This window comes from Haliotis rubra, unplaced genomic scaffold (genome assembly GCF_003918875.1).
Source record: "Haliotis rubra isolate DU_JTF1 unplaced genomic scaffold, ASM391887v1 Scf667, whole genome shotgun sequence".
In the NCBI taxonomy this organism is placed as follows: domain Eukaryota; kingdom Metazoa; phylum Mollusca; class Gastropoda; order Lepetellida; family Haliotidae; genus Haliotis; species Haliotis rubra.
The window spans coordinates 157,618-181,821 of NW_025767376.1; the positions used below are offsets into that span (position 1 = coordinate 157,618).

At 41.0% G+C, this 24,204-nt stretch overlaps 1 protein-coding gene across 1 annotated transcript; it reads right to left on the reverse strand.

The window, feature by feature from the left end:
• Positions 1-305: 305 nt before the first annotated feature.
• LOC124257572 (tolloid-like protein 1) lies at positions 306-23,384 on the reverse strand. The gene is made up of 14 exons (XM_046691669.1): positions 23,046-23,384; positions 19,472-19,553; positions 18,526-18,656; positions 18,123-18,278; positions 15,477-15,561; positions 15,043-15,161; positions 13,653-13,799; positions 11,337-11,418; positions 10,636-10,748; positions 9,917-10,078; positions 6,833-6,932; positions 4,028-4,149; positions 3,275-3,433; positions 306-2,307 (listed from the first exon to the last, which is right to left on the reverse strand). The coding sequence occupies exons 1-14, from the start codon at positions 23,260-23,262 to the stop codon at positions 1,904-1,906; spliced, it is 2,079 nt and encodes a 692-aa protein (XP_046547625.1). The 5' UTR covers positions 23,263-23,384; the 3' UTR covers positions 306-1,903.
• Positions 23,385-24,204: the final 820 nt, after the last annotated feature.

Genomic DNA, 24,204 nt, shown 5'->3' on the forward strand with positions numbered 1-24,204 from the left:
CATGGGTTGCATGGTGAGGTTTGATGTTTGATTGCATGTCACGGTAAAACGATGGATTTAGAGCCCTGCACATGTTAGTGAATGTTAAAGAGAGCCATCATGATTTGGTTGCTCACGTGAATAAAAGAATGCTATCATGGATTACATGGTCAGTTCTGTAACTGATTGAAATGTCATGATACCACGGTACATTTTAACCATTAGTTTGTGTGAACGAGGTTCGATCCTCAAGCCCGCCGTGATAAACTACAACTGGTATACTGATGAATGCGTCCTTAAAGAACAAACAAACAAACAAACAACACGTACTTCAGTAACATGTCCTACAAGTGAGATGTTACTGTGTAATGTTCTGTCATCATGTATAAAACGTGTATAAACAAATAAAACAAACACGCTCACGATGGTGTTATGACTCGTGTATCTCGCAATAAAATCATACAAAATGTTATATAAAACATATATAATATAAACAATAATGCACTTGCATATATTCAAATACATATTTAATCCACTTGGATCCAACACTGTCGGTTGACCCCCTATTTCTGTTGTATTCAAAATACAAAGGTATTTTCAGGGCTGAGTGTTCCTGAGCAGAAATCGTTTCCTTTGCCCTCTGAAACCCGTCAATATATGATGTCATTAAAACTGGAATGTTCTTTTAAAGGAATTCATAACAGAACACAGAGTCGGAATACAAGTATAAAGTTCAACTTCTGTTCAATTTCACCTTCAGTGGGATGTTTCGGTGGAGATGCTGGTAATGCTAAAAGCAGGCTCACATATTGTTACATATTCAAGAACCTATAATCAAAGATGCTGAGATGCTTCACCAAGCTCGTAGCATCTGAACCCTCACTCCGGCCGCTTAGTTTCTAAAGCTTTTGCACGCCACACCTAAGATGTGTTAATATGGCGTCAGATCAACTGCCCCTACTAAGAAAATTCTCCCCAGGTCATGTTCTCCGCCCCACCCCCAGACGTTCTTGACATTTCTGCAACCAGTGGGGAATTGTCTTCCGGGGAGCAGTTTTATGAGCGGGGAAACCTGGCCGCACCCGTTAAAACGATTCGGCCATCTGCCCTACCCATTCATCCAATCAGATGAGAAAGAACCCACTCCTACAATATATGAGTGCAACGCCTCCACTTGTGTCTGAGATAGTCCTGGGTGTTAACAGATTCCTTTTGGGAAATACCACTGAGAGGTTTTTTAAACTGAGCATCATTACTCCACACAAATACTCCACAAGTCATCGTAGGCTTCTGCAGATTTGTCTTTTCGGAATCAACTTTTTGTAGATGGGCGTCTTTGTTGTTTGTTATAACGTAGCGACTTTCTAGCTCTGTAACGGGGTCTTCAAATAACTGCGCCAGACATTTCAGTGATTGACATTATGAGCGACGTTTACGTGACGTCATCCAAGTCTGACCATCTGATTCATTTAGTCACCCCTTACGACCAGCAAAGGCTGCTTGTGACTTCATCTAACCTGGAATCACCACTGGTCTCGTTCTGACCAATACCATGTCCTAGTGTCTCTTCCTGATCAATACCATGTTTCAGTGTCTCTTTCTGACCAATACCTTGTCCTAGAGTATCTTCCTGATCAATACCATGTTCCAGTGTCTCTTTCTGACCAATACCATGTCCTAGAGTATCTTCCTGACAAATACCATGTACTAAATGCGTGGATAATATTTCTGACAATGAGACAGCTACACTAGATATCAGGAAACTACTTTCTGATGACCTTACGTCCACGCTATGCAGACACTCTACGATCGAGTACTGTTCAAAGCGGCTTAAAAACAACTCACTCACTCACATTCTGACCACTGCCTTGTGATGCATGTCAAAGCGTCTGTTTATAATTTGAAGACACCTTGTCAAAACGCCTCAAAACCTAGTTTCCGTGTCTATCATTCCCTTCGACACAGCATCTTCATAACTGGGAGGCGGCATCTCTGGCGCTGATGGTTCTGTGACGGGCAGGAAGTTTACATCCTGGTATTCAGGGGGCGACGCACTGGTGTTGGTGGTAGCGGGGGTATTGGTAGGATTGGTGGTACCGGTGGTATTGGGCGGCAAAAATGGGGTTGCCTGGCCGCTAGTCTGGGGGTTTGGATCCGGAGATGTTTGGACAATCGGTGGCTGTCGATTGCGATCACTGCGTCTTTTTCTCCAAACGAAACAAGTTACGATAACCACTATGGTGATGATGATGAAGATTACACAACAAACAATCACTATCGTTGACGCACTGGATGAAACTGAAGCTGCGGTTCCAGTATCGGCGCTCTCTGAAAATGGTAAATAGTGTTTACAATCATTATTGCTTCTTGTAAATAGTGAGTGAGTTGAATGTTACGCTGCACTCAGCAATAGTCCAGCTATATGGCCGTGGTCTGTCAGTAATCCAGACTAGACCAGACATTTCAGTGATCAACAGCATGAGCATCGATCTGCGCAGTTGTGAACCGATGACATGTGTCAACCAAGCCAGCGAGCCTGACCACCCGATCCCGTTAGACGCCTCTTACGACAAGCATGGGTTATTGAAGATCAATTCTAAAGATCAATTTTCTTGTAAATAGCAGAAACTTCAATACATGTAGTCAGCATATTTCATATCGGGAACAAAGGCACCAAATAGCTTGGGGAAGCAAATGCAGACGGATCCCTGGCAGAAGGAGCTCGAGGTGTGAGATGATTTAGGAACTTGATTCTACTTGCACCGGGCGCATGCTGACATACATACCTCGTTGCACCAGACAAAAACAGGCTGCACTTTGACAAATTTATCAAAATTAAAACGTATCCATAATCTCGAAGAACTGGCATTCCGATAACGCCTATCCCGCAAAAAGCATGATAAACTACGTGACACATGGCCAAAACGTCGCGTTAATTGTCGCACGTTGGTGAATGTTGCCACTTTTTGCTTGTTTTTGTAAGGGCGACAACGCAACAATGTCCCCTCCAGGATTCCATACAAACCCAATGATTACTGATGAGTAGTAAATATAGCTTACAGGTACTCGCATGTGTAAACGGATCAATGTATGGACATGTACTGGTCAGACACAATTTTGAAATATTTTGATAATTTGTGCACTTATAGATGTATATAAGGATGCATTTTCAATTATAGGTCGCACTGGTGCATGTTTTATATACGCACCCTTTCCCCCAGTGTGTGTTACCTCGTAAGTATATTGTAAATTAAACCCACTTTACCTTGTCTTATGGGAGATATGCGATACGTACTCTTTGGTACAGACTTGTAACTGATGGTGAAGCCGCTTCCTACTCCAACGTCATTGGTTGAAAACACAATGGTAGCGTACCGACCAGTGCTGTAGAAAACATCGGTCGTGGTGCCACACAACACCATGGCCGGTGTCTTGCTGATATCAGATATTGGACCTGTATTGACATCAGTGTAAGCACAATTTCTTACACCATGTTTATAAACGTTTATTAATAATATGTCCACTTATATAGCGCCAAACTCCACACTAAGTATGCTCATGGCGTTAACAATGAATAGCACTGCACATTACTACCCCGGATAACCCAAAGTGCCTGTTAGGCTAGAAGGTTATAGTCACATGACTTATTCTACCGGGTACCCATTATTCTGCTTGGGGAACAGAGGCAATTATGAACAAACTCACTTGCCTTAGATAACACCACATGTATCAACTTCTACCTAAATATGTAAATAGTAGTCTTAATAAAATTGACATTTCAGCGGCATATTTGTTTGATATCTCGCTGATGGTGATGTGAAACAGTGATGGTAATGGAATCTTACTTTTCGCTATTATTTACATTACATTTACACTGCAAAGGGGGCAATCAGTTTCCGGGAGCTTTTCACAAAGCGATCGTCGTAAGTCTATGTATATAAAGTATAGAAGTAACGGTCATCTTAGCGCTAAGATTGCAATGTGAAACGGGGCCCTGAATGCAAAGGCACTACCTGTCTGTAATGTGTTGGGTGTGTGGAGTACCCACCATGATATAAACTGATGCTGTCGTCACATGCAGGCTGTGAGTGGAGATTCAGCCGTACAACATCAATCATGACAATGTCCACGAGAAGGCCAGTCTTCACTTGCCACATACACTGTATCCGACTGAAACCGAATATTGGTAGCAACGTGATTAAAACAATTGTTGTAGATTTTAAGAAGTATTTTCTATAGGCATCAGTTGACCTAACAGCTACCTCAGAAGCCGTTTGGATCATTTTGGAGACAGTTGAATGGTGTAAAGGGAAAAGGTCGACAAAAATCGTATATCGTGAAGGTACTAGAAGGAGTGTTATTCTAGCCAGTATATCGTGAAGGTACTGGAAATAAGTGTCATTCCAGCTAGTATGTCGTGAAGGTACTAGAAAAAGTGTCATTCTAAACAGTTTATCGTGAAGGCAATGGAAAAGGTGTCACTCTAGACAGTATATATTGAAGGTACTGGAAGAAGTGTTATTCTAGCTAATATACCTTGAAGGTACTGGAAAAAGTGTCATTCTAGCCAGTATATCTTGAAAATACTGGAAGAAGTGTTATTCTAGCTAGTATACATTGAAGGTACTGGAAAAAAGTGTTATTCTAGCTAGTATATCTTCAAGGTACTGGAAAACGTGTCTTTCTAGACAGTATATACTGAAGATACTCGAAGAAAAGTCATTCTAGCCAGTATATATAGAATAGACTGGAAAAAGTGTTATCTAGCCAGTATATCTTCAAGGTACTGGAAAAAGTGTCATTCTAGCAAGTATATATTGAAGGTACTCGAAGAAGAGTATTTATTGAAGTTACTGGAAAAAAGTGTCATTCTAGCTAGTACACCTTGAATGTATTGGAAAAAGTGTCATTCTAGCTAGTATATCTTGATGGTACTGGAAAAAGTGGTATTCTAGCTAGTATACCTTGAAGGTACTGGAGAAAGTGTCATTCTAGCTAGTATGCCTTGAAGGTACAGGAAAAAGTGTCATTCTAGCCAGTATATCTTGAAGGTACTGGAAGAAGTTTATTCTAGCTAGTATACCTTGAAGGTACTGGAAAAAGTGTCATTCTAGCTAGTATACCTTGAAGGTACTGGAGAAAGTGTCATTCTAGCTAGTATGCCTTGAAGGTACAGGAAAAAGTGTCATTCTAGCCAGTATATCTTGAAGGTACTGGAAGAAGTTTATTCTAGCTAGTATACCTTGAAGGTACTGGAAAAAGTGTCATTCTAGCTAGTATACCTTGAAGGTACAGGAAAAAGTGTTATTCTAGCCAGTATATCTTGATGCTACTCGAAAAAGTGTTATTCTAGCTAGTATACCTTGAAGATACTGGGAAAAGTGTCATTCTAGCCAGTATATCTTGAAGGTACTGGAAAAAGTGTCATTCTAGCCAGTATATCTTGAAGGTACTGGAAAAAGTGTCATTCTAGCTAGTATACCTTGAAGGTACTGGAAACAGTGTCATTCTAGCTAGTATACCTTGAAGGTGCTGGAAAAAGTGTCATTCTAGCTAGTATACCTTGGAGGTACTGGAAAAAGAGTTATTCTAGCCAGTATATCTTGATGGTACTGGAAAAAGTGTTATTCTAGCTAGTATACATTGAAGTTACTGGAAAAAGTGTCATTCTAGCTAGTGTACCTTGAAGGTACTGGAAAAAGTGTCATTCTAGCTAGTATACCTTGAAGGTACAGGGAAAAGTGTCATTCTAGCTAGTATACCTTGAAGGTACTGGAAAAAGTGTCATTCTAGCTAGTATACCTTAAAGGTACTGGGAAAAGTGTCACTCTAGACAGTATATCTTGAAGATACTGGAAGAAGTTTATTCTAGCTAGTATACCTTGAAGGTACTGGAAAAAGTGTCATTCTAGCTAGTATACCTTGAAGGTACTGGAAAAAGTGTCATTCTAGCTAGTATACCTTGAAGGTACTGGAGAAAGTGTCATTCTAGCTAGTATGTCGTGAAGGTACAGGAAAAGGTGTCATTCTAGCCAGTATATCTTGAAGGTACTGGAAGAAGTTTATTCTAGCTAGTATACCTTGAAGGTACTGGAAAAAGTGTCATTCTAGCTAGTATACCTTGAAGGTACTGGAGAAAGTGTCATTCTAGCTAGTATGCCTTGAAGGTACAGGAAAAAGTGTCATTCTAGCCAGTATATCTTGAAGGTACTGGAAAAGGTGTCATTCTAGCTAGTATACCTTGGAGGTACTGGAAAAAGAGTTATTCTAGCCAGTATATCTTGATGGTACTGGAAAAAGTGTTATTCTAGCTAGTATACATTGAAGGTACTGGAAAAAGTGTCATTCTAGCTAGTGTACCTTGAAGGTACTGGAAAAAGTGTCATTCTAGCTAGTATACCTTGAAGGTACTGGAAAAAGTTTTATTCTAGCTAGTATACATTGAAGGTACTGGAAAAAGTGTCATTCTAGCTAGTATACCTCGAACGTACAGGAAAAAGTGTCATTCTAGCCAGTATATCTTGAAGGTACTGGAAGAAGTGTCATTCTAGCTTGTATACCTTGATGGTACTGGGAAAAGTGTCACTCTAGACAGTATATCTTGAAGGTACTGGAAAAAGTGTCTTTCTAGCCAGTATAACTTGAAGGTACTGGAAAAAATGTCATTCTAGCAAGTATATATTGAAGGTACTGGAAAAAGTGTCATTCTAGCCAGTATATCTTGAAGGTACTGGAAAAAGTGTCATTCTAGCCAGTATATCTTGAAGGTACTGGAAAAAGTGTCATTCCAGCATGGTACACATTGAAGTCATGATATTCCAAGCTAACAATGATATACAGCAACGCTACTTACTCTGGATATAGATCGGGATATCCCGGGGACAGGAGTATCTGTTCGTAAGAGTAAGCCACAAGGTAAGCCTTGTCGCCCTCCTTTCCTTTCAGTCTGCAACCTGAGGACAAGAAATAAAGGATTATTCCCCTGAACTTGAATGCAGGATTAGGGTTTACTGCATGTTTTATACTGACATTAACTCGGTAATATCAAGGCGTGAAACTATATTAATTGCTAAACAATTGCGAAATGTAGTGTTAAACAAGAAAGAAATAAGTTTATGTGAGTATCTTCTCTGAGTAGTGTTAATTCTTGTATGTATGTGTGGGGGAGGGCACTTGCATGTCCACAAAGGTAATTGGGAGTTACAGCCCTTGAACGTCTCACATACGTACGACTTGCAGGTAATCGCTATAGACTTCCCTGTTGCAAGAACAACTTAGACAGTTAGACACAAAAGGGTAAATGTGTACTTATTAGGGATTTTCAGGACCCTAAAGTGAGTTCGACACAACCGGGAATTCGACACATCTAGTTCGAAACACCAGGGTTAAAATATGGATAGATATAAGGAAATTGGAAGGGACCTAGAGATGAGTCCGAGACAACCGAGAATTCGTCTCAACCGAGTTCGAGACATTGGGGTTCGACTGTAATTAGGAGTGACACTCCTTCAACTTCTCAAGGTCGTACGACTTGCAGGTAATTGTTATAGATTGTCCCGGGAGACACTGCATGTCGGTATCAGGCTATCAGTTTCAATGCCTTGGCACGTAATGGCGGACATTCAAATATCTAAAGCAGTAACACTACTGCTACAGTGCTATAAATACTGCTGTAGTTACGGCAACCACTGCTTAGACTACTTGAACGAGCGTTACAGCAACTACAACTACTGCCTTGACAACTACAACTATATGTTTATGGCTTCTACAACTTCTGCTGCAGTAAACACAGCTTCTACATCTATACGTGTTGCCTCTAGTGGTGGTCCGACTAACTGAAATAATCGGGATTGGTCGCAGTGACCAAACGACAACGAAATCGATCATATTTACTCATAATCAAACACAAACGACTTTGGAACTACTGTTTTAGTTTTTGAAACACTTGACGACGTGTCATGGAAGTTGTCAGGGCCTGAAAACGTGTTTAATCTTCAGAAAACTCACTTCACATTTCTTAGGGAGGTTTATGTTCATGATATGTTTGTCATCCCTTTAAAGGCGCAAGTTTCATCATTTTAAATTGGATGTGGAATTTCTAAATAAAACAAAAAAACAACAGAAAGCCTCATAGTTTGGTTCTGTGTACTTACATGGTTTAACAACCTGAACAAGAATATCTGCAAAATGACGCTAACCAGTTTTCTCGCTGATTGCTCACTGCTAATGAGCCAATCATCAATTCAATCAATCAATCTTTATTCATACTGAAGGCCACGGGCCCATAGTAAACAAGAACATAGTACACAATATCATAGAAAAGAATAAAAATAGTCAAATCACAATATGTCATATCGCATCAAAATGTATCACATTATATAACATCGCATTACATCTACTTTGTCGTATCAGATCATATCATAACACCCCGTATTACATCATGTCATATCATACCATATATCATATCATATCATATCATATCATATCGCACCACATCATACCATATCGTAACAAATTACAATACGAGTACATACATTCTATGGATTATTATGTTTATTTCTTAGAGACAATGCTTGATAGATAAAGGTTGACAACTTACGGATAAGAACATTGTCATCAGTACTCATTAACAAAGAAAATTTCACCCTATCGGGATATACAGAATAATATCTTGGGACATTTTTTTGTTCTTAACTCACAATATAATCATCAATTGTGAGAGTTCAACAAATTCCAAACACTCGTTGCCACCCAAACCCACTTCAACTGCATGGCATGAGACTGCATGACTTCGGTGTGAAAGTCGTAACCTGTAACGCGGCACGAGACTGCATGAGTTTGGTGTGAAAGTCGTTACCTGTAACGCGGCACGAGACTGCATGAGTTTGGTGTGAAAGTCGTTACCTGTAACGCGGCACGAGACTGCATGAGTTTGGTGTGAAAGTCGTTACCTGTAACGCGGCACGAGACTGCATGAGTTTGGTGTGAAAGTCGTTCCTGTAACGCGGCACGAGACTGCATGAGTTTGGTGTGAAAGTCGTTACCTGTAACGCGGCACGAGACTGCATGAGTTATGTGTGAAAGTCGTTACCTGTAACGCGGCATGAGACTGCATGACTTCGGTGTGAAAGTCGTTACCTGTAACGCGGCATGAGACTGCATGACTTCGGTGTGAAAGTCGTTACCTGTAACGCGGCATGAGACTGCATGAGTTATGTGTGAAAGTCGTTACCTGTAACGCTGCACGAGACTGCATGAGTATGGTGTGAAAGTCGTTACCTGTAACGCGGCACGAGACTGCATGAGTTCGGTGTGAAAGTCGTTACCTGTAACGCTGCACAAGACTGCATGAGTTTGGTGTGAAAGTCGTTACCTGTAATGCGGCATGAGACTGCATGACTTCGGTGTGAAAGTCGGTACCTGTAACGTGGCACGAGACTGCATGAGTATGGTGTGAAAGTTGTTCCCTGTAACGCAGCACGAGACTGCATGAGTTTGGTGTGAAAGTCGTTACCTGTAACGCGGCACGAGACTGCATGAGTTCGGTGTGAAACTCGTTACCTGTAATACTGCACGAGACTGCATGAGTTCGGTGTGAAAGTCTTTACCTGTAACGCTGCACGAGACTGCATGAGTTCGGTGTGAAAATCGTTACCTGTAACGTGGCACGAGACTGCATGAGTATGGTGTGAAAGTCGTTACCTGTAACGCTGCACGAGACTGCATGAGTTCGGTGTGAAAGTCGTTACCTGTAACGCTGCACGAGACTGCATGAGTTCGGTGTGAAAGTCGTTACCTGTAACGCTGCACGAGACTGCATGAGTTCGGTGTGAAAGTCGTTACCTGTAACGCTGCACGAGACTGCATGAGTTCGGTGTGAAAGTCGTTACCTGTAACGCGGCACGAGACTCCATGAGAGTGGTGTGAAAGTCGTTACCTGTAACGCGGCTCCCCCTGTATTTGATTTTGAAGGAGACCGGCTCTGCTGTGTTGCCTTGGCTACTGAACTCGATGAACACGCCCGCCCCGGAAATCAGGTAGGAATAATCCATTTTACCGCAGATCTTCCAGGTCCTTGTGTAGTCTGTAGCGCTTGGCCCTGACATTACAACACACAATGCATTAATGGGCATAATAAATAAGGATTTGCGGAAAACAAACTTTTTGTTATCCATATTTTATATCAGTGCGGAATACATAGGAAATTTGTTTGAATGTGTTTCATTTCTACCACTTATACAATCATTATAAAACAAAGGGACCAGTTACAAAAGATCGGGGAGTCACTCCAACAATCTAACATAGATCTATATTTTCATGGTATTGATGGTACTTTTCGTCAGTACCCGTGAAGATCCGGGTTAGAATTGGTCTTCAGCAACCCATGCTTGTTAACCATTTAACGTTCGGCTCCTCCTCTCGCATAAATCCATGAAGATTCGGGTTGGAATTGATCTTCAGCAGCCTGTGCTTGTCGCAAGAGGCGACTAACGGGATCGGGTGGTCAGGCTCGCTGACACATGTCATCGTATACCGATGCTCATGCTGTTGATCACTGGATTGTCTGGTTCAGACTCGATTATTTATAGACCGCCGCCATATAGCTGGAATATTGCCGAGTAGGGCGTAAAACTAAACTCACTCACTCACTCTTACCGTCATACACTGAAATCCTGCTTTTGTCACAGTCGACCTGAAGGTTTCTGAACTCCACCATCAAGCCTGTAAATCCGCGGGAAGGTCTGATGTACCAGCGACACGTGATGTAACTGACCAAAACAAAAACTCACCTAGGCATTTGTGTAAAGATATCTAACATACTGAGAATAAATGCATTAATAACTTAATAATCATTTGTTCATCTGATACATAAAAATGGTTGATTTTTGTGTTTTAAAAGATCGATCAGTAACAGTCGACAGATGTGATTCTCATGAATCCGGACTGTTTGGCTGCTCTATCACTATGTTTCATAAACATATACTTCTTTTTGTTTGTTGTTTAACTCCACACTATGCAATATTCCAGCTCTTTGAGACAGTACTTCCATCTACGAAACTGAATACGATGATATTTATCAACCAGGTAAGCAGGTGTGGCCACCTCAGCCCGTTAGCTGCCTCTTACGATAACTATGGATTTCTGAAGAGTGAGTATGTGTTTACGCCGCTTTTGGCAATATCCCAGCAAAATCACGGCGGGGGGCACCAGAAAGGGGCTTCACACATTGTACCCATATGGGGAACGAACCCAGGTCTTCGGCGTAACGAGCGAACGCTTTAACACTATGCTACTCAACCGCCCCGGTTTTCTTACAAATCGTAACCCTGACTAATCGCGAGGGTTCACATACTTACTGGTGAAATGCTCTCTCTTGCCCAGGAAATACGATGTCGTTTCCATAGTACTGTCCAGCTGATGCCGCGCCTCCACATATGACTGAAACAATACATATCACTGGAGGTTGTGTTTTTAAGAAGGCAGTCTCAGCAGTTCCTTTGAAGGGTAGACCGTTCTAGACTGTGTAATTGTATAAAGGGACTATTGAATCTCATCTTTAAACCGTCAGCACGATTCTTGGCTGTCAATTTGACACACGGATAAGGTGGAACGTGACGTAACTACAATACTATTCAAACTAGATTTTCAACCCACATCACTAACGCTAACGTGTGTGTTCCAACTAAATACCCCTGTTCAGCGTTTACAGAAGCATATGTTTATCCATATCCAGAAGTCAATAGATTTGGAATTAAATCATCCTCTTCCTTTACCTAAAACAGACATTGCTTGTTGAACCATCTTGCCTTTGCGTGTGTTTGTGATGTGGCGGATGGGGCAGGATACGCTCACCTTTTCAAGACAATCTGGTATTATAACTATTTGACACTGATTGATAAACACATCGATCATGGAAACAGTTATTTGTAGCTCATATTGCAAACATTAAAGGCACTATTTCACACCACACTTCTCTAAAAATAAATAATGCATTTCTCAGAATAATACTATCAGCCCTCAGGGAAGCTAATTTATTCCATAACTTCTTTGAGTGGCATTTTAGAAGTTGGGAAGTACAGTATAGAACAAACTTTATGGATAACAACTTCTTTTTATTCGTGAGTGCGACGTTTCGATACAGATTCTTGTTCCGTTGTCAAGCATAATGGAACATGAAGAAGGGGGGAAGTATATATATACTGGATGTAACAATGTAACAAAGAAAACAACATAATTGACATAATTGGCTAGGCAGAAAGCTGATGAAGCCAGAGAGTAGACAAAGGACAGGCGTGGAAGCCAATGATGTACAAATGATAATGAGATGTTTATACAGCAGAGTCTATACAGTAGATTGAGCTTGGTGGATGAGTGCATCATAAGCGGATGGAATGAAGTATCCTTGGTCTCGGTTGATGGTGGGCTTTTTGGCATTTGATGTGGATGGCTTCGGTGAGCTTGCGTTTAGTGAAGTCTGTTTGTTTGTTAGAGAGAATGGTGATGTCAGACCACTCTATTTGATGATTGGGGCTTGCTTTGATGTGGTCGGAAATGGCTGATTTGCTGTCGGAATTGGTAACAGAGGTCTGATGTTCTTTCACTCGGGTGTTGAAAAACAACAAGCTGGCATAGATACCACCTTCTCCGCGTCCTCCAACCTTAACAACATTCTCCATGCCAATGGAAGAAAACCCGCCACCGTAAAGAACAACCCAAAATGTTTCATCTACAAAATAAACTGTGATTGTGGGCAGAGCTACATAGGCGAAACTTCCTGACCCATCAACACCCGAGTGAAAGAACATCAGACCTCTGTTACCAATTCCGACAGCAAATCAGCCATCCAATCCAAGTTTGTTCTATACTATAATTTTTATCCAAAAGCAATTAAGCATTTAGATCACAATATCAAATTTAAAAGTCCGAATGAATTAATGCAACGTTGCATTAAACCAACTCACATCCTCTACCGGCCGAATAGAGTTATGTCCCTTGGAGTGCTCTTTACGAATATCCCATAACTCCTTTGGACACAGAACACAGTCCTAGACAAAAGGACGCTTCATTCGTGACCAACTCGTGTTATTCCGGGACAAGCCGAATAGCTTCTTGGAGTTTACGGAAAGGGGCGAGTGGTGACGAATGAAGGACGCTTATGTCTGGCGCAAAAACATACGCGCAACTTGCGATTGAAACCAGCTCGGCAAACACCGACAGCACCGCGTGCGACTGTTTTCGATGTACGGAGCAATCGTTTACATTCCATATATGGCAAGTGTTCTCAGTTTGGATGCTGTTCGCCTCGAAGTTTCAATTATCGATTCCAGGCAAGTCGTGATGGATAATAAGTTTCTTATTGCATCAATAGGAAGTGAATGCATATGCCCCAATATATATATATAATATAGGCGAAAAATATTATCGAAAATGTGTGATTTCAAAATGGCGGCTCCTTGTTTTTCTTTAACTTGTGCTATTTCTCATCGGGATACACATACCACTTTGTTACGATGAATCAGTCGCCATACGACTGAAATAATGCGACGTTAAATTGTAGGTTACAATCACCTACAACAGATTCTACCGTGAAATCATACTAGCAAAGCTGAATATAATATTTTTTACTCATCCCTAACGAGAGCGAAAATCAAAAGCTTCAATTCCATATTTACCGTCTTTGAAATCTGCCCTGAACCCCCTTCGTCCGCTGATGTTGTCATGGCTCACAAACACTACATAGAGTTGTTGTCTCAGGCTGTTGAACGTCGGTCGTTCTGAACCGCACCATTTTCCAAGTAAGGACCCTTTTTCTGAATTCCCTAGACATAATGAAATACATGATTGATTATGATATTAAGATTGATACTTTTGCTACAAGAAAAACGATTTGAACGAAGAACCTGTAATTCTATAGGAAAATGAAAATAATACCACAATGAAAGTAGTCGTCGTCGTCGTAATCGGCGTAGTCGTCGTTGTAGTCGTAGTTGTAGTCGTTGTAGACGTCGTAGTCGTATTTGTATAGTCGTAATTGTAGTCGTAGTAGTAATAATCGTAGTTGTAGTAGAAGTCGTAGTCGTAGTAGTAGCAGTCGTAGTCGTCGTAGTAGTAGTTGTCGTAGTAGTCAACATACAGTCCTGCAAATGGAATACATCAACGGCCTAATTGTATATTGAACCAGCACTTTCGTCTCCCTTTGGTACAACCAAGACTGCTTCTTCCTGGTAGGAGTGAAACGGTATACTGCGGTATTAGTAGAACCGCAGTATTTTGCCTTCGGTTCGGTATACCGTAATGCAATCCAAAAATTCGGTATTTGCGGTTTTCGTACCGTCGTTTTATTAATCATTTTAAACCTTTTCTAACATGTCTAGAAATTTAATCATTTGGTCAAAATCTATGCATTTCTTTGCTTGACGGCCGCTATTTTCCTCTAAGTAAGTTCGAGATCGCCAGAAGTCGTCTACTTACATAGCAAGACAGCAACTGCAGATACCAGATCAGTTGACGGGTTCTGTTCCTTTTTCAGTTATTTCAAATCAGACGAACAGCGGAACATCATAATAACTTATAAAAGTCAACTTTATGATAAAGACACGTCATCAGCCGAGTACTTACGATCAGAGACCATATGGTCTCTGTTACGATGTTTCTTGTGATGCAACACAACGCATTATATGGCGCGAGTAAACACTGCCATCCGAAAATGTATAGTATGATGTCAGAAAACTGAACCCAAAGCGTTGTACCGCAATACGTACCGTACCGTGGTAAGAGCGTACCGTTTCACCCCTACTTACTGGACGCAGGTAGATCCGTATTCAAATTCCTATTGCATCCTATCAGGAACCCACCAGTGAAAGAGAGTCGAACCCCTACCAGTCATGATACAGACAAGTAAGCAAGTGGTTTACGCTAACAGCCAAGAGCCGAGTGTATCCACACATAACGTCTTGGTGTCTTATTGTATTTCAAAGGCCAGAAAAATGGGAAAAAACATGAATATTACCCAAATGGTGTTGCTATCTTTTTGCGTTTTACCGTCATGTAAATGATACATACCGTCATAGACCAGGACATATTCCTTGTGACAGTCACTGCTCAGCTCGGAAAGGATGACTTTAAGTTCGGCGTTACGGTTGGGAGTCCGACTCCGTATGTGGTACGTGCATCTCTGAAAGCTACAAGCGTAACATGTGAAGCCCTCCGACGGCATTCTACCCAATATCTATTCAACAATACCTCGCAACTGTTCTGTATGCAATGTAAACAAAATCTTGATATGGTTGAACAGGGTTAATTTAGATATTGGTTGGTGCACGTCATCGTATCTCTATTGTTTTAATTGAAACTCACTGGATTGTCTGGTCCTGACTCAATTTTTTACAAACCCGTCATGTAGCTGGAGTATTGTTGAGTGCGGCGTTAAACAAAAACAAAACAAACACACACACGCACATACTCAAAACCTCTTGGATTTGGCAGTAGATAGTTACCTCGGATACGGATCAGGATATCTGGGTGAATGAATGGCACCTGTCTTGTGTGTATCTGAATACAACCACTCACGGCAGGATTCGTCTGAATCGAAAAAGAGGTCATTCATAGATTTCTATTTTAATTTGGTAGACTGTGTCAAAGCTACGTTTAGCGTCTGTGTGGTGTAGTAGGTGCAGCACTAAGTCTTGTCTTGAGGACGGCGGTTGGATCCACTGGTGGCGCCTTACCAGATCTCTTCTGGGCTGTAACCTTTTCCTGGTACTTGACACTAGGGAAAAAACAAACACGGCCATCTCGGGGGGTCTGAGTGGGTTGCTGGGGTGCAGTACTGGTTCAAGGACACATACACAAGTGCATGCTTCAAATATATTAAATGTTTACTTCTGGTGCATTTAAATTGTTGGAAAGTTGCAAAAAATGATCCACAAAGGTAGGAGAATCGGTGCTGTATATTGGGAATGTAACCCCATTTGTTACATTTGGCCACCTTCTAAACGCAGTAGACCCGTGAAGATCCGTGTTAGAATAGGATCTTCAGCAACCCATGCTTGCCACAAAAGGCGACTATGCTTGTCGTAGGAGGCGACTAACGGGATCGGCAAATCGATGCTCATGCGGGTGATCACTGGATTGTCTGGTCCAGACTCGATTATTTACAGATCGCCGCCATATAGCTGGAATATTGCTGAGTGCGGCGTAAAACTAAACTCACTCACTCACTCTTAACGCAGTATACATGGATACCAGGCGGTATACAAGTGAATAATTAGTAGCAGTAGTAGTTGTGGTGGTGGTAGGTAGGGGTGGGTAGAGGTGTGTGTATGTATGTAGGTAGTGTATTTATTCATAGATTTCGGACAGGGTAGCTGTTCCAATATCCACCTGTCAGAGGGGTGCATTTCACCTCATCTAGATTCGCCGTTGTAACACTTTCGTTTCTATGGAAACATAGGTGGCTGAGTCGGCTAGATAAAACCGGCCGGGACTCAACCAACAAAATACAAGAATTTGTACTTTAATTCGAAAGTGTTACCCCAAACATTACATGCAAAATTGGACCATTTTCATCACTCACGTGCTTGTACAATGTGGATTACGAAATAAAACCACATTGATATACCATCAATCATCTGGTGTATCATCATACAAGAGTCTTGACTTACCATCAATCATCTGGTGTATCATCATACAAGAGTCTTGACTTACAATCAATCATCTGGTGTATTATCACACAAGAGTCTTGACCTACAATCAATCATCTGGTGCATCATCATACAAGAGTCTAGACTTACCACCAATCATCTGGTGTATTATCATACAAGAGTCTTGACTTGCCATCAATCATCTGGTGTGTCATCATACAAGAGTCTTGACTTACCATCAATCATCTGGTGTATCATCATACAAGAGTCTTGACCTACAATCAATCATCTGGTGTATCATAATACAAGAGTCTTGACTTACCATCAATCATGTGGTGTATTATCATACAAGAGTCTTGACCTACAATCAATCATCTGGTGTATCATCATACAAGTCTTGACTTACCATCAATCATCTGGTGTATCATCATACAAGTCTTGACCTACAATCAATCATCTGGTGTATCATCATACAAGAGTCTTGACTTACCATCAATCATCTGGTGTATCATCATACGAGAGTCTTGACCTACAATCAATCATCTGGTGGATCATAATACAAGAGTCTTAACTTACCATCAATCATCTGGTGTATTATGATACAAGAGTCTTGACCTACAATCAATCATCTGGTGTATCATCATACTCGAGTCTTGAATTACCATCAATCATCTGGTGTATCATCATACAAGTCTTGACCTACAATCTATCATCTGGTGTATCATCATACAAGAGTCTTGACTTACCATCAATCATCTGGTGTATCATCATACAAGAGTCTTGACCTACAATCAATCATCTGGTGTATCATAATACAAGAGTCTTGACTTACCATCAATCATCTGGTGTATCATCATACAAGAGTCTTGACTTACCATCAATCATCTGGTGTATTATCATACAAGAGTCTTGACTTACCATCAATCATCTGGTGTATCATAATACAAGAGTCTTGACTTACCATCAATCATATGGTGTATCATCATACAAGAGTCTTGACTTACCATCAATCATATGGTGTATTATCATAAAAAGAGTCTTGACTTACCATCAATCATCTGGTGTATCATCATACAAGAGTCTTGACTTACCATCAATCATCTGGTGTATCATCATACAAGAGTCTTGACTTACCATCAATCATCTGGTTTATCATCATACACGAGTCTTGACTTACCATCAATCATCTGGTGTATCATCATACAAGAGTCTTGACTTACCATCAATCATCTGGTGTATCATCATACACGAGTCTTGACTTACCATCAATCATCTGGTGTATAATCCTACAAGAGTCTTGACTTACCATCAATCATCTGGTGTATCATCATACAAGAGTCTTGACTTACCATCAATCATCTGGTGTATCATCATACAAGATATAACCCCGTTCGACTATCTTAAAGTCTTGACTTACCATCAATCATCTGGTGTATCAGCATACAAGATATAACCCTGTCTCTTTACCATCCTAGTGGCTATCTTAAAGTCTTGACTTACCATCAATCATCTGGTGTGTCATCTTAAGACCACGCCGGCCCTGTGTAGGACTAGATCCAGTCTTCAGTACAACCAGGAGGGACTTGATGAAGAACGTATACTGTCTTACAGTCTGACCACACATAACCGCTAGCTGTGTATTGCTGGACGATGTGACTGGTAAGATAAAACAATCACCGAGTACTCTCATGGAGCACTTTTAACATACAATGACAAACATATTTAAATTTAAACAATCAATTTCGTAAAATTTCTTATGCATTTTTACCAAGATCAAGATAACTGTTCCCGTAAAAATGTCAAATAAATATTATTGAGGTTAGAGGCATTTTCTGTTGTGTATGCTATTCATTAGGCTCAGTGTAAGATACATGTATTTAGCAAGAGGTGTTTTGATACTTACAAGCATACACTGAAACAGATTCTCTTGAACAATCTGTAGTCTTTTCAATGTCCACGACAAATTGCACACTAAGTGTTTTGTTCTGGTTAAACCACTTCGTTGCATCAAACTCCCATCTGCACTCTTGATTCCTTGATGACGAAAGGAATAAAACATTTCAAACAACAACCATAAGTATCGCCATTTAGGGAGAAAGGTTCAAGAAACCTTTGTCTTATTGTCTCAGACAGAAACATTTCATTCCGACCTGGGTTTCACATAGCAGGGTTGGCTGTTGGTATGACTGGTATGTTTGCTCGTGTAATAGGTATGTCTGCTGGTATGATTTTGTTTGTTGTTAAACTCCGTACTCAGCACTATTCCAGCTGTATCACGGTGATCAGTAAACAAGTCTGGGCCAGACAACCCAGTGACTGACATCATTAACATTGATTCATACAACTGGGATACGATGACGTGTGTCAACCAAGTCAGCGCGTCTGACCACCCGATCCCGTTAGTCACCTCTTACGACAAGCATGGGCTACTGAAGATCAATTGTAACCCGCATCCTCACGGATCCTGCTACTAAGAAAGTCAGGGACAAATTGTTTACACACCAGAGCTTGTGACATACTGCACAATTATGAAGAGTTGAGGAGTTTAAACAGGAAAGACAGACTTTATCGATCAGGACCGGGATGTTGATGGGTTTTCTTGTTGTTTTTTTTGTCAATTATCCCTTCTCGCCATGTCCATTTTGTGATACAGTGAGTGCGTTGGGTTTTACTGCGCTTTTAGCAATGTTCCAGGAATACCACGGCGGGGGACACCAGAAATAGGCTTTACACATTGTACCCATGTGGTCTTCGGCGTGACGAACGTACGCTTTTACCAATAGGCTACCCCACTGCCCACGTGATGACAGGCTTAACATCTGGGAGGAGGTGCCATTAGTTGTACTTACAGTTCATATCCGGACGGGTAGCCTTCTGACCTCACTTCTTGTCTCGATAGGTCTGGCACGATGACGTTGTTGCATTCATCATCTGCCAAGTACAGAAATACTTGTTATCATGGTAACGCAGTTTTCCACAGGACACTTTATTACCAACATATACCATGATTACCAAACCATAACAGTCATAGTAGTTAGAAACATTAAGCTTGATGTCATGTATTTCACAAAGTAATACACGTCTGTTTTTGCTGAAATGTCTTGGCTCTCTGGCACATGAAACTGAACACATCTACATGATTCTGTTCATGAATGAGGTCTATTTTTATGTGGATATACAACTTCTTTATTCTGTATAGGCGACGTTTCGACATAGACATGTCTTCACCAACTACAACAAATATCCTGCATCGTTCGTCGACCTGACCATCAACAACACCCTCGACCCTGACACTAAACCTCCCCGACAGCAAGCAGCACCCTCACCATCAGCCTCCCCTACATTGGACCAACTAGCCATCACATCCGGCGACTCCTTAAGCAGCAAGCCAACATTAATGTCATCTTTCAAAGAGGCAACACAATACAGAACCTCCTGCAGGCCACAGACAGACCCACCCCGACAAAGAAGCCAGATCCCGCTGATGTCGTCTACCAGATAGATTGCGACTGCGGCGAATCCTACACTGGTGAAACATCATGACCAGTCACGATTAGGATCAAAGAACACCAAGCCTCAGTAAGAAAAAACCCCTCAAAATTCGATATAACTGACAGTCTCAAAGCCAACCCAAACCACAATATCAGTTGGAACGCCACCATGGTCATCGAGGGGGACATTCTGATCTCAAAACCCGAAAACCACTTGAAGCTCTCCACATAAAGATTTGCCCAGCCATCAACAAAGATGCTGAATTAATTTCATGTAACCCTACCCAACCATTGTACATTATTCATTGTGTAAACCATCACTTTATTACTGGTCTCCCAACAGTCCCTTTATCACTTATGTAAACAACCTATGTACATCATTCCCTACTGGCTGCCCATCAACATCCTTAATCTCTTATGTATACAACCATGACATCTTCTTTACTGGCTTCCTATCAACCCACTTAATCCTGTGTTATTAACCTTTTCTATTGTACTAAAAAACTCATTTTCTACTCATCCCTCATCTATCATGCAAACATCTCATGTATATATCACCTTAATTACTTCCCATGTACCACTTACTTGACAACGACATTAGAATCAATGTCGAAACGTCGCCTATACAGAATAAAGAAGTCGTATATCCCTGATAGTCCTCATTCTTCATGTACCCAACTTCTAGGATGCCAATCGAAGGAAAGATTCTGTTCCACCATAAATCCAACTCCAAACTGTCTATTTCTTTGCGCCTCGCTCGCTTTAAGCATATTCTGCTCTGATAATGACAATTATATATTTATGAGACGATTTGAGAGAGGCGTGATATATTTCAGTCGCTGCTTCAAGCTCTATAGTTTGGCATGAAATGCATGTGGACACGTTTTTTGGTAAATATCTCTTCATCCAATGATCCAATCGATCTCAAACTGTGCAAGTGGATGTTTTGTCAGACAACCTAATCACATTGTAAATCACCGATTTTATGCATTTGTAGTAAAGGATCTGTCTATGTAACTGTCAACAAAATAAACAACAGGACGCAGACGGCTTGCAGAGGGAGGGAGCCAATGACCTGTAACAGCGACAGTGTTGGGTCATAAAGGTCAACGTTCGTCAATGTAGGTCAGCTATGCACGTGACAGGTATGAAGAGGTGTCACAGGTCGTGAATAGGGTCAGGTGGGTGCCAACTGTTAACCATCATACGGAGTTTGTTTCTGTGAGTTGTTCAACATTAACCACAAAACCCATTAGTGAGAATTATTCTGTAGGTTAAAATCTTTAAATATTGTTTGTTGAATATAACAATTGTTCAGACAGAGGAAGTTTTCCGTATTGACTAGATTTCAATATGTCCTAATGTGTTCCTCAACCAATAACAGAGCGGGCAGGCGAATGAAATATATATTTTTCCTCTAATTTTGTAAATTGTTATTATGAAATTTTATAATCAGGTAGTAGTCTTTAAGTTAATTCCTGGTAAAATCGTTTACTTGTTTTACACCACACTCAACCATAATCGAATCTGGACCAGACAATCCAGTGATCAAAAGAAACTGAGATACAGTGGCATGTGTCAACGACATGATAATGAGCGAGGCGAGCCTGACCCGATTACGTGAGTCGGCTCTTTCGTCAAGCATGGGTTGCTGAAAACAAATTCTAACCTGGATGTTCAGGGGTTCGTCATGAAGATTACAAATGGAGATGAAGGAAGGTCAAGTTGACATATTGTTGTTAAGAGTGTAAGGGTATATGAAAAAGGATAGGTTGCAAGTGATTATACAGGGCATATTTCCACCCTCGATAACTGTTTCCTGATTGGCTGAAAATAGAATTTGCGGAGCATTTCGCTTACAGTATAAAGTTGTTTTACGTAAATACTAAAAACACACATGAAGCTATTCTTAACATGTTTATCGATTAAAGTGTCTCCGATATCTTCTTGCGCTTAAAGGAAATTTAAAATACAAAAACGGCGTGTACACATTGCTAAAACCCGTTACGCAGGTTTTCACAGAATGCACATCGATTTTTATTCATTAAGTAAATAAACGATGAGTTGGAGTTGCTTGTCGAACAATACAACAGGGAGAATACATCACGGGGGTTAGGTGCAGTATATTCTATCAGAAGTGGTGTGTATTTACATATAAACAAAGCCCATATTTACCATTATATAATGGCGATGACGTCATACAAGCCCATCTCGACAGGGGGTTAAGTTTAATATCCTGAATATTTTAATAATCATCAAAACAACCGACCACCACCATCTCTATATGCTCTTCCTTTTAATAGTTTTCCATATTTGCCTAACTTCTGGATGAGGCCATTTTGACATTATTGTATTTATCTGCATGGCCCAGGTACATCCAAGGTAGACAAATAACTACCCTCTTAAAGATAACCTCGTCCACTTTGAGATCGTGTGTTCGAATCTCCTTTAATGACGTGACGACACAATCGTGAAATATAAAAGTTTGATCGTGAAATATACCAGACGTTTGTCTTAAGTTTCTGTTGAGAACTGTCGCTAGGCTGCTCACATATCTCCGTAGCCCAAATTAAATCTTATAATTAAAAATGAAATCCACTTCAATGAAAAACGTCGTAGTGTTCTGTTGTGCAAAATTACCGACGAACCTGCTTTACCTCCTGAGTCTAAATATAACTCCAACAGGGCATCACATCTGGTACGGATACAATTTCATGGGGTGTTGTCATACACTGACACCGACGCGCTTGACTTCTCGTAATCACTAAGTCTTCATACCAGTGGGAGTGCAGCTGTACTTAGCTTGCATATTAGTGCACAAATAACCAAACAAATACCTATATATATTTCCTATATTGCTGGTCCAGTTGGTGCATGGCAGCGTGAACGAGCCACGGTGATTGTCCTTACTGTTTCAACAATGAAAGCTTACCTGCCCAAGGTTGACCTAGTATCCGCGTCCACAACGACGTTACTGTTATCAAAATAGCCAGCTGTTGTGGTCGCCGTTTGGACATTTTGAACACGCTTGTAGCTGTTTCCATGTCAAATGTCCAGTAAAGAGTAACAGCATGTCCCAGGTAACGAAACACTATTGCATGTTGTGAACCACACTTGTGCTCACTGAAGCGGTGCAGGTGCGGAGGCATATGAATGACTCGGTAAATTGAGCCAGTTGCCAGGTGCACAATGTCAAGCGTGTGGCTGTCCTTACTGCGTTAGTTCACTGGTCGCATATACCGGTATGGTCAGGGTAAGTGAGTATGGTTTTACGCCGCTTTTCGCAATATTCCAGAAATATCACGGCGGAGGACACCTGAAATGCGCTTCACACATAATATTGCACTCATGTGGGGATTAGAACGTTCCCGGGCCTTCAGCGTGACGCCGGAGAACGATGTAACCATTAGGCTGCTCCACCTCAGTGATGTGGTCAGATCAGGGAGATCCTATAGAATATGTTTGCTTCTAACCTAACCTTAACCCAAATCCTTAAAGGCGCACAGATTCTATTATTACACACACTAACCCTAACCCTGAGAGCGAACGGATTCTATTGTCACGCCCCCTTGCCTGACCCTATTCCTAACAGATGCTATCTGACAACGGTATGGTCCAGCACTGGGATGACGAGTTAGACCGTGACATTACTGCGGTTGAAGTACATGTGGCAATTAGTAAGTTGAGGTGTAATAAAGCAGCAGGTTACGATGGCATTATTAATGAATTCCTTAAGGCGGGAGAAGATACCTTATCTCCAGTAATTACCATGTTATTTAATGCTATTTTGAAATCTGGTAAATACCCCTCTGAATGGAGAAAGGGCGTTATTTTCCCCATTCATAAAAAAGGAAGTAAATTAGTTGCAGATAATTATCGAGGGATTACACTTCTCTCTTGTGTCAAGTTGTTTACGAGTGTTCTAAATAACAGAGTCAAACAGTGGTGTGATAACTACTCCCTCTTGGTAGAAGCACAGTTTGGTTTTAGAAAGAGTTATAGCACGGCTGATTGTATGTTTATTCTTCACGGATTGATAAATTTAGCCTTGAGAAAAGGGGTGAAATTATATTGTGCTTTTGTGGATTTTC

Excerpts from the sequence above, each read along its gene's own strand:
- LOC124257572 (XM_046691669.1), bottom strand. The coding sequence starts at position 23,262 with ATGCCTCCGCACCTGCACCGCTTCAGTGAGCACAAGTGTGGTTCACAA. Across the intron at positions 19,554-23,045 it reads ACTAGGTCAACCTTGGGCAG|ATGATGAATGCAACAACGTC; the intron begins GTAAGCTTTCAT and ends TGTACTTGGCAG. Across the intron at positions 6,933-9,916 it reads CAGGGGGAGCCGCGTTACAG|GTTGCAGACTGAAAGGAAAG; the intron begins GTAACGACTTTC and ends TCTTGTCCTCAG.